Genomic DNA, 11570 nt, shown 5'->3' on the forward strand with positions numbered 1-11570 from the left:
TGTCCGAGCCAATCCATTGTGTGCGAAAAGGTATCGGAAAGGTGATCTAAGGGCAGCGAAGCAATGTCAGCTCATCGCAGCGTATCGCCAGCGATTCGCATGGTTCGAGACTTTCTGCTCGGAGTAAGGCGCCACTACTAACATCACAGTTACTCTTTAGCCAAATGCGCAAGTGTGCGGGGTTCGCACGGAATCACGTTCTTGTCGAGCGACGCTGGCTGTGAGCGGGTGTCTGCTACGTGATTGGGTTCTGAAAGAAGTTCGTGCACTTTCGCTCACTAAAGATTTTGCTTTTTGCAGAGACATCCAAACGGCCAACTGAGGTTTCCGGACGAGCTTTCCACAAGGTACTGTCAATGTGCTGTGGCCCTGTTGGTTGATGCATTGCTGCTGTAGCGCTTCGTTGACGCCGTGCCGGTTTCACATCTCCGATCCTGCGGCTCTAAAGATCAGAACCGTTAAATATTAGCGGTTGTAGTTAGCAGTATTGAACGCTGTGTGTTGCCTTCTTTAAGAGACGCTGACTCCAATTATACCGGCTTAATTAAGCAGCAGAGTTAATAAAACAGCGTACAGAACTTGTTACATAGTGACCACAGTTCAGCAGTTCATGTTGACGATTATGAGGTCTGCTCAGCTGCGTACAAGCCATGAACCAATATTACACAGGAATAAGAATTTATTCTTGTGTTTTAGCTTGGCAGTGATGTATTGTAGTAAGCATATATCAAACTGTGTAAGTGCCCTGCAGTATTTTCACTTGGCCATTTTCTCACATATGCTTGCAGTTGATAAACAAGAGCAACCAACAGCGTCACATGGTGGAGACACATTGGAGAACTGTGTTATGATTACAAAACAAACAGAACTCTTGTTGCAACAACACACTGTTTTCCTTATCTGTTGGCTTAATTGTTTAGGCGTCAGCAAAATTCTCACAAACGTGTTTTTTTACATCTTTCTGAAAAGAGTCGTGCTATCCAGGGGCATTACGAGGACGAAATGTTTGATCATAGCATCACAGTGGGAATATTTAGAATAGGGGTGGCATTAATGATGCGATAAAACATTGTTTTTTGCTAGTTGGTTCATTCCAAACTATGGATAAGACTGCTCATAAAAATATGTGAATGAAGGAAGGACACGTACAGTGGGCGTGTTCCAATTCTAGCCAGCATTGAACACTCTCTACAACAACTGCTAATAAGATGGCGTCAAGCTAAAGAAATAGGATGCAACTGGAAGACATCCATGCGACATGACACCACCTTGCATCAACAGGAAAAAAATTATGAAAAGTGCAGATTATCACTGTATTTTAACACCTTGCATGTGTAAATCTATGATAAACGCAATGTACTAGCTTACGTTGAAGTGCATAAAGAAAGCACAACTATGTTTACGTGGGTGCAGGTGAATTTCCTGTCGAACTTTCAAGCATTCTGCTCATCCAACCATCTTGTATGAGCAGCGAGGCGCCCTGCATTGCCTCTTATTTTTTAATTTGATGTCGACATGAAGTTGTTATTCTTGCTTGGTTTGTCAGAATTGGGAAGAAGCTTAAGATGGTAACTGTTCACTTAGCTGTCCATTTAGCCATCCATAGCAAGTATTAGAATACGTTTGAAGACCCACCGTGGTGGCGCAGTGGTGGCTAAACATACTGTTTCTGTTGCAAAGTTCGGAACATGAACGAATGGGGACAGGTAAGAGACAGAGAAGATTGGTCCCCCTTGTTTCATGTTCCATAATTTGTGCCAGAAATAACATATTTGGCAAGCATAGACACAAACTAGCTTATGAACAAGTTCTGACGTAGTCGCTTTGGTGCTGTGCTGATAAGCACGAAAGTGCGGGATCGAATCTCAGCCACGGCGGCTGCATTTTGATGGGGGCCCAAATGCAAAAACACCTGTGCACCATGCATTGGGTGCACACTGAAGAACCCCAGGTGGTCAAAATTAATCTGGAGTCCCTCACTACAGCGTGCCTCACAATCCCATAATGATTTTGGCTTGTAACACTCCAGAATTTAATTTTTACCACATCCCATAAGGATGGGCACCTGTCCTCGTACATGTCCCTTCTTCGTTCACATGCAGCCCTGACTAGTTTTGGCCTCTGTGCGCATTGCAGATACTGAAATTGAGATGTAAGAGAACAAGTTTTTTAATGGGTTTTGTGTTTGTTCTTTGTGTCTCGTGCTTTCAGCACCACTGTGGCTAAAAATCAACGTGCCTCTTTTCACATTGTAAGCAGTCTAATCGTCACAGCGCAGAGAGGGGCGTTTTTTGGGTTTGTTTAAAATCCCCTGGTCCAAGTGACATGTCTCTAAGCAGCTGTTGTTTTCTTCTCTGAAGGTCTCCACCACCACCAAATTTGCCTCCTGGACCAGCATGCAAGCTGTCTGACAACTACTATTACACCAGGGATGCCAGGAGGGAAGTGGACCACCCAAAGCTGCTCTTCGACAGCACGACTCCAGCGAAGCAGATTACAGCAGGAGAAGGGGCCAAAGGGTAATGTCTGAAATGTTGAACGCCTACTGTGGTATGCGTCCTCGAATTTTCAGGGCATAAAATGAGGAGCAGGTGTAGGCATGCATGCACGGGTGCTTTTGTGCCTGTGTGTTTAAATTAAAGGTGCACAATAAATTTTATTAGCATTTCTTTGATGCAAGAAAGTTGATTAACCGCAGAGAAGGCCTCGCTTACCGTCATTCTTGAGGAGCAATCATTGTGTTCAGCCAGTAAAATAACTTGTGGGGCTACAAGTATGCCCCCCCCCCACTACGGCGTGCTTCATCATCAGATTGCAATTTTGGCACATAATACAGCATAAGTTAGCTTTAATTATCATTTGATTTAAGGAGAGGTTAACACTAAAGAGGCAATGCGAGACAAAGGTCTTCATTCCTCACTCGACTACAAATTCAACAGCACTTATAGAGCACTCAAAAAAGTACATGCAAAGGAAGACGTAGGTATAGACATGCAAGGTTCAGTGTACATCTTCTGCTTAACCATGAAATGCCCAGCTTATCATTTCTGTTGCCTGGTGTAATGTAAAAGGCGACAAATAGAGGGCAGCACAAATTAGAAATCAAATGTGGTTATGGTATTCCAATTGTGACTTAGTGGGAGAGGAGTTGTACAGTACGTAATGTGTAGGAACTTTGACAGCCGGGGTGTTAAGGTAACAGAGTGAATGCCAAGGTAAGGCAAACACATTTGCAGTGCAAGAGAGGACTAGATGGAGTAATGTGTGTAAATGTCGATTGGTACAGGACAAATGTGACAAAAGGCTCACCGAAAGAGGCCTTAAAACCTTTTGATAATGATAATGTACTGCAAAGGATAATGACACTGCTCTTCTGTAATTATAAATGTCAACATCATTCACTTACCAGCAGTACTACATTTCTTTTTTCAGGAAGTCCAGTGTCCCAGAGCCTGGCATACCATACCTGCCTTGAAAAGGGACCCAAGTTGTCTGAGCCTACTTTATGTGTAGATATGTGGTGAATAAATTGCAACAATAAAATAAAAAATTTTCCCTTCTAAGGAAACATTTCGAAGAGTAGCCAAGCGAGTGGATTGTTTATTTACTCCCCCATTTCTATATATTTGCTTCATTGCGCCATATTTCTTTCATGCATAGTTGGAGGAAGCCGGAGGTTTGGGTTGTGGATAACTCTTTCAGTGTTTAACAGTAGCCAAACAACAGATGTCTCTAGACCATCATTTTGACAAAGGGGCTTGTCTTTGCCAGTCCCTTTGTCGAAACGTTAGCTCTAGAAACGTCTCTCGTTTTACTTCTATTGATCACTTCATCTCCATCTTCCTGTGTACCTCTGTCTTGTTAAGACCACACATTCGTCATACAACTAAAACCAGGCATGTTGGATGATAACACAATTCTAGCATTTGGATTATGCACATTTTGAATGATTGAACATATTATTATCGTTTAATGATAACCCGCCATGGTGGTACAGTGGCTATGGCGTTGCGCTGCTAAGCTCGAGCACGCGGGATTGAATCCCGGTCGCAGCAGCCACAGTTCGATGGGGAAGAAATGCAAGAACACCTGTGTATCATGCACCGGGTCCTCATTAAAGAACCTCGGGCAGCCAAAATAATCTGGAGTCCCCCACTACGGCGTGCCGCATAATCATCATGGCTTCGACACGTGAAACCCCACAATTGAATTACTTTAATGATAAAAGTTACAAGTTGTGCTTACAATGTTTTCTATTTAGTGTGCAGTGCCGCACACTTGTATCTGCAAATTCACCACTCGGAATCTTCTGACAGCAAGACATCTTTACAAATGCCATGTGTAGAATTGTACATGCTGTCTTGAATCTTTTCTTTCCCGGTTGAAGACTAGTCTGATTTATGTCACAGAATGACAGCTACCAACTGACCGGTGCTCCAGATATCTGATGCTTATGTTGCTCATGGGCAGGGTTAGGAGATCGATAGAGAGTGATAAAATAAATCTGAAGAAGAGAACAAAGCCGCTAACATGGTGACAATGCAAATGCACATGTCGTGCAAAATGAGTGCAAGAACTGAAGCAGAGTGCATTTTCACTAATATTTTACTGCCTAGTAGTATTAAAGAAACTTCTATGACACTTCGAAAAAATATTTACACCTTTTGCTGCATATCCTTATCCCACAACAATATCCATCATTTCGTTCTTTAACGCTGCACTCCCAGTACTACTTTCAGGTCACAAGCGGCATTTGCATTATCAGCGTGACATAGCATTCTTGGCAGGAAAGCAATGAGCAAAGTTTTCAAAAAAGAAATGCAAGCAAGACAGACGATTATTGTTCGGGGAGAGAGAGCTAGAATAAACTTTATACAAAAGAGTATGCAAGCGTGGGTAACTTCTCTGCTCTGCAGTGGGTGGTCCCCTCAGTCCAGGAGTCTCGCGGCCTTAGCTGCCCTTCTTGCTTGGTTGACCAGTTCAAGCTGGTCTGTTGAGTCAGAGGAGACTCTGTGGTCGAAGCTGGGCATGTATGCCATGTATGCATTCCCATACCACGTAGAGCGTTGCCCACTCGTAGCTGTGTGGGAATTCATAATAGAGCACTAGGTGTATGGCGCATTACAGACCACGGTATGGTACAGACTCAAGTGTGGATCTGTGTTCGTAGTTTCCGCCATACTACGGCTTACTCTAGCGCAAAAGCATTACGTGGCTGTAGTAGTGTTCTTCGTGAAAGGCAATAGTGTGGTAGGGTGTGCGTGTAGGTTAATGGTATTGGTGGTTAATGCTCGGTGTCTCCGTCTCGTGGATACCAGTGTGCATGCACTCAGGTGTAGGCGTGTTCCTGCCGATTGCAGCATAAGGGAGTTCACACAATGTATTTGTATGGTGGGAGTTGGTGCGCTCCACTCGAATGCGATGTGTCCCTCAAAATTTTGGCTTTGGAAAAATTCCTGCATAACGTCTGAGAGTCCGTCAAGAGTATGACATACTCCCACTGCTGTCTCGTGCTAGCTAAAAGCTATCGCTAGTTCCTCTGCCTCCGCAGCGCTCGCTCTGGAAACCAACGACGCATTTATTTCGTTTCCTTGATTGTCAACTAGACTGGTGACGAATGTGGTGGATCCTCACTGTGCTGGCAAGTCTACATACTTCCTCGCGAGTGCCTGTGCTCTGGCTCATCGCCATCCAATGTGAAAGTTCGGGTGGTTGTTCTTGTGAATTGGTGAGCTGTTCTTTCGTACGGAATATCCGAGACATTTCCAGACGCAGTGTCCTGCTATCGTGCATTGTAGCCTTTCCTTCTGGCTTACCAGATGGGTCTTTGTGATTTGCTGTGCTTTGTAAGTACATGTGTGTACCTGGGCGCGCCGGCAATTCTTATCGGCAAAAAAGTGCACTGCATTATATTTTGAAAGAAGCAAAGATTGAACTTTGCAAGTTTCGAGAAATTTTGCTGAAACAACGGTCAAAATGTGAAAAAACTGCGTTGGAATTCGTGACGTCACACTGACGTACCGGTGCGGCGGTTTCGGAGTAAAATTTAAAGGAAGTATAACTTGGAACATTCATTTTCTTCTATTAACGTAGTTATTACCGCAAAGTTAAATATGATTTTCAACGAATTGTCTCTTTGGTTTCTCTTTAACACTCCAATTTGTGAAAGGAAGGAGTACAGGATTTTCTTGTCCGCATCATATACAAAAACTTCGATAAACGTAACGCTTTCTTTCGGAGTTACATTAAACGGATCACGCTGTTAGTATAGTGGTGGTTTTCCATCGAGGTACTTAAAGAGGGTGGGGGAACAGGACAGCTTGACAGCCTTGTCCTCGGAGAAGAAGGCTGTTCGTTATGTCGCATGCCTCCATAAACTGAAAGTGGCAACGAAGCCTATGTGTATATTTCACGTTCCGTTCGTTAACTCGTTCGGTGCCTAGGCGGGCCGGGCCGGTCGGTACGCGAATACGCTTCTCGCATTCGGACTCGTTACGCAACCCGCTCGGCGGCGACTGAAGCCAGTAACTTGCGGCAACGACCTCGAGCCAACCGCCCGCGCAGGGCGCGACGAAGAAGCGCGCGGTTTGTCACGTCGCCTGTCTTTTTTTTTCCCCGCCCAAACATGCGTATACGCACAGCCCACGTCCGAACTTGCAAGTACACTTGTGCGCGACACTTGTTGGAAACCGTTGCCCAACTTCCCGAGCGGAAGATCTCCGCTATCGCAGCCGCAGTTTTATTATACCTTCCATCTATAGCTAATTCGGTGCATGGAAGCCCTTCGCTGCCCGCGTTAACATTTGGCGGCGTCGTATACCTTCGCGAGGTGAAGCATAGTCCGATGCTTTCAAATACGCTGTCGCCTTGTCATTCGCTCTCACCAAGTCAGCCGTTGAGCAGCGCTCATTCTTTGAAACTCATTTTTTGAGAGTGCTGATATGTCGCGCGCGCGATGCATAATGCCGGATGTGACGATTTCGAACGCGATGCACAATTTGACAATCGAACTTGCGCAATTAAGCAAATAATTATAAAGTAAGGCAATTAATTTTCAGTAATTAGCTAATCAATGCATAACAAGAAGTGTGCGCAAAACGACAGCCAACAACACGCCGTTGCACGAAACGGAAATCCTCCCCTTCCCCTCTTTTTTAGACAGCTTGGCCGGCGTTAGTTGAGACACCCGATATATGGCAAACAGTTCTTAGAGCAAGACGCACGCTCAAATATGCAGCTAACAAAAGATAGAATAGAAAAACCATGCACATACGCGTGTAAATTATGTGTCGTACATATTTTCATATAGATGCATTGTGATATACGTTGTGCGAAACGCACAAAATCCATTTGCATACACATAGATGATGCATCGAGAAGAAACTGTCAGGTCGTTACTTGTAGCTCCCGGTACAGAATAAGTGGTCATATTTGTAACCTAAAGGGCATACGTATTAGCGCGACGTGGAAACCAAGACATAGGAGGGAGCAGGAAAGCACACAGCGAGCGCCAAGCTATGCCCCCTAGACTTGAACCATCTCGCCCAGCAACATATTCTACTATAACCTAAAAATTCGAAAGCAATATAAGGTTCAAGTTGCCTTCCATCAAAGCGCTATTGGGACAAACTTAAAGAGCGTTACAATATTTGACGGCAGTTGAGTGCATCATTGAAATATATTCCAAAGAAAGAAATACCGCCGTTTTGATGAGCTTATATATTGCTTCTTCGCATGGTCGTCGAACCTGCACAGTATATAATACGCTACGGCTTATAACGAACGCACCTTATTTTCCCAATTACAGTCGTAGCTTTGTACAGCGCTGCACTGAAAAAACAGGGTTGACAGTGGCAGGTACGCATGACTATTTTGCATATGTCGTTCCTTTACGCCCAGTCGCTGCTTCCGTGTCGGGGGAGTACAAGAATCGTGTAGGTATACAGGAGCACACACGCATAGGAAAAAAAAGAAGAAAAAGAAAATGTAGGCGTGGGTACTCGCGAAGAATGCGTTGTCTCCGAAATGTATACAGAAGCGCAGAAAGCGGCGCGCGACCTCTGAGCGAGTGTACCGTATTTCTACTCGTACAACTGGCTCCCGCGCGTACAATAGGTGAACGAAAAAAACGAGGCGAAAGAATGCGTGAACATATCTTTTTTTTTTTTTAGTTTACTTTCGTTTCCGAGGCTTCGAGCGTTGATGTTACAAGAACTGGAGTACGGAAGTTGAGTAACTGAAAAGGGCCGCCTCATTTCAGACGCCTACCTAATCGATAAATGGGGTGACAGGTGCGTAAGCCAGGCACCAGTCGCAAAATATGGGCGGAGTGATTAGGGCGTGATCGGCTGGCGCAATTACAGGCCAGTAGATATAAATTAATTATATACATTATACTGTAATCAACTGCGCACCTTGTCTCTTTTGTTATTCATAACCACTCGCCTCTGTGATGTCTTCGGCACTGAGAGCACCATAAACAAATAATTAAAAAAAGACACTAAGCCGATGATGAGTAGGAGAAAAAGAAAAGTAGCATGTTTCATTTTTTTGGAGAAGACACTGCAGGTCAGTGAACGATTGTTTTCGTGCAGTCTGATCCCTCCACGATTACAGCGCGTGTGCGTGTGTGTGTGCGTGTGCGTGTGTGTGTGTGTTGCGCATGTGTGTTGTGCGTGTGTGGGTGGTTAAGTGCGTGAGTGCCTGCGCATCACACGACTACAATACCGGGACATCCAGCACTGGGTGCTACCAAAAATCGACTGTAATCACGCAGCCGTGCTGAAACATTCGGCGCCGGTAATACGCGCTAAAATACGGTATATATGCGTCACATCGCAAGCCACGTTCGAGTGCGGAGTCGTATAGCTTTTGCGTGAATCCTCCCTGTTTCCACGCAACGCTGGAATTTCCTCTGTCGGGACCACCCGTGGTGTCCCCGTCTGTTCAGGTCCCGCGACGCTCGCGCGAATCCTTCTACTCGGATGCTTTCCGCATGGAGGTTTTGGAAAAAGACGAGTCGAGGGACCGCTAGGGTAAAGAAAAGAAAAAAAAAAGATGCGGTGTCTTACCGCGCGAAAGACAAAATTTCAATGTTTATTAGGCATTACACGTTAATGAAACTGTGCAGATTTATGTGCCGGGAGTTTGTGCTACGCGTTGTGTTTCCCGTATGCCCGCGTGAGGTCAGCCAAAGAAATGAAATTGTGGGATTCAACATCCCGAAAAAAAAAATTCACACTGGCTGGGATATGAGGCACGCCGTGGTGGCCGGCGGCTCCCAATTGTGTGTGTGTGTGTTTTTTTTTTTTTTTTTTTTGCATGCGCTTGATTACATGACTTCAACATTGGAAACGCGGGAAGATTGCGCGCTTCAAGCTACCATCTTTCGCAACCCACACTCTCACGGACGCTTTCCCTCGTCCACCCACGGCGCGCGATTGGGTTTTATCCGCACTTGGACAATTCATGCAGAACATCACGGCGACGGCAAAAATTCACCTGGAGTGACCGTGTAATTGCTATCGCAATAATACGAAACCGAATCAGGCCTCATCGGCTCACACTGCAGGCCTGCTCCTCGCAATGACGTCACGCATATGCAACGTGCTACCGCGTCATGTCGCAAGGTGCTTCTGGCAGAAGTTAACTTGAATGTTGTGCGATACGTTTGCCGGTGCATACATCTTCTTTTCGCAGCAGCCTAAGTCGCTATTTATAAGATGCGATAAGCCTTCTTATCATATAAATAATGTTATCTCCCCGTGCATGGATTCATTGCAATAAGCGAAATTACGAGAACTGATGTTCGATGAACGATTGCATGACGTCAAGTTACAGCCTTTTTTGACTGTGTGCCGAAGTCGGCAGTGTGCGTCATACAGCGACGTCACGGCACTCTTACTGTGAAGCGTGAAGACGGACATGAGCCACTGGATGTTAACTATTATGACTAACTAATTCAATAACAAAACGCATCAGCGAGTCAAAGTAAACAAAAGCAAGCCCGAGATCGTGATTATATGCGAAGTAAGTCACGTGCGAACCGATTGCGCGCGGCGATCTCGAGCCACGGGAGGTTCTGGGAAAATAACGTACGTAAGCTCTTAGCGGCGCAAGTAGAATAATAAGGACCTTGAACAACACCGACGGCAGCGAGCGAGCAAAGGTGTTGGTAGCGTATAATGACCGGTCAAGGTCATTGCGTCGGCGCGGGCGAAATGATGCGTCACCGCATGGATTGGCGAGCTGCGCAGCCGCAGTTGGCGTGTCGTCTGCAGACGGTCGGGCGTTTCTGCGTATTCGGGATCTTATTGTTAAAATTGCTCGCTTTAACTTACTATGACCAAGCCCAGTTGCGAAAAATAGGTGTTCGCAATCAATCAATCAATCAATCAATCAATCAATCAATCAATCAATCAATCAATTTTATTAACGCGCCCGGGAACAACCTGGTGGACTTGGTATACTGGCACACGTGAGAAATGGTATAACATGCATACACACATATATAATACATCAACAAGAACCCCACATGGTGAAAATTAATCCAGAGCCTCGCCACCTCAGCGTGCCTCATAACTGAATAACCAGATCGTGGTTTTTCCACGTAAAACTCCAGAATGTAAATAATTTATTTAGCTGTGGCGTCGCATCTGCTTATGCTTCGATCAGTATTCAATTAGCTTCGATCAGTATGCCACGCTATCATATGCATGCCCAGGCGTTTCAGGTATATAGTAGTTTCCCAAAAACCCTCCTTCGCGCACCGCGGAACAGAGTTGCCCCAAGAAGACGATGCATTTCTTTTTCTTGGAGCATATATATATATATATATATATATATATATATATATATATATATATATATATATATATATATATATATATATATATTGGGAACTAATCTGTTCATACACCTACGAAAATTGACCAAGCTTGCCAGACTATCCACTGGCGATGGTCAAAAAGCGCAGTCGTACCCTGTTAAATGTTCATGGGTTAAACAACAGTTCAGTTAATCGGTTCATCGATGAAAGCATCGTCTGTAACATTAAGCGCAGTGCCTTCCAGACAGTTATAAGCGCCGACCGAAGAATTGTCACAGGAACTCGCTCTTTATTTTTGCGTGCAAGCTTCTCATCAACAACGAGTCATCACTGTTCTAAACACGATTGATTTATTTTGACCGCTCTCGGGGACACGCATGACTTCAAAAATGTATACAACACTATAAATAGAAACACCAAATCAGTTTAGACTGATAAAGTATTATTTCGAAACAAAGCTTTCGTTATCCTCTCGGTTATAAGATGATTACTAGCAAAATAAATGAGGACCAAGCTTTATTTTCTTTTATTTTTATTTCCCACCGATACTTCAGTGCCGATACGCGAGTGTGACGTCAAAGATTTCGAAGTACTTTCTCGTATTTCGGCTGTTGTGGCACACTCAAAGTTCTCGAAACTTGCCAAGTTAAGTCCCTAGGTCTTTAAAAAAAATCAATGTAGTCAATTTTTAACGATAAAGAAATAACTATAGGCCCGAGCAGACGCCGTCATAATCCGTGAC

General features: G+C 44.6%; 1 protein-coding gene across 1 annotated transcript; it reads left to right on the forward strand.

Moving 5' to 3' along the window:
* On the forward strand, positions 1–3582 carry LOC126518068 (NADH dehydrogenase [ubiquinone] 1 alpha subcomplex subunit 7-like). Its single transcript, XM_050167926.3, has 4 exons — positions 1–123; positions 301–347; positions 2361–2519; positions 3433–3582. Exons 1-4 carry the CDS (start codon positions 64–66, stop codon positions 3473–3475), a joined length of 309 nt encoding a protein of 102 aa, XP_050023883.1. The 5' UTR covers positions 1–63; the 3' UTR covers positions 3476–3582.
* The last annotated feature ends 7988 nt before the right edge of the window (positions 3583–11570 follow it).

Source organism: Dermacentor andersoni, chromosome 11 (assembly GCF_023375885.2).
Source record: "Dermacentor andersoni chromosome 11, qqDerAnde1_hic_scaffold, whole genome shotgun sequence".
NCBI lineage: Eukaryota > Metazoa > Arthropoda > Arachnida > Ixodida > Ixodidae > Dermacentor > Dermacentor andersoni.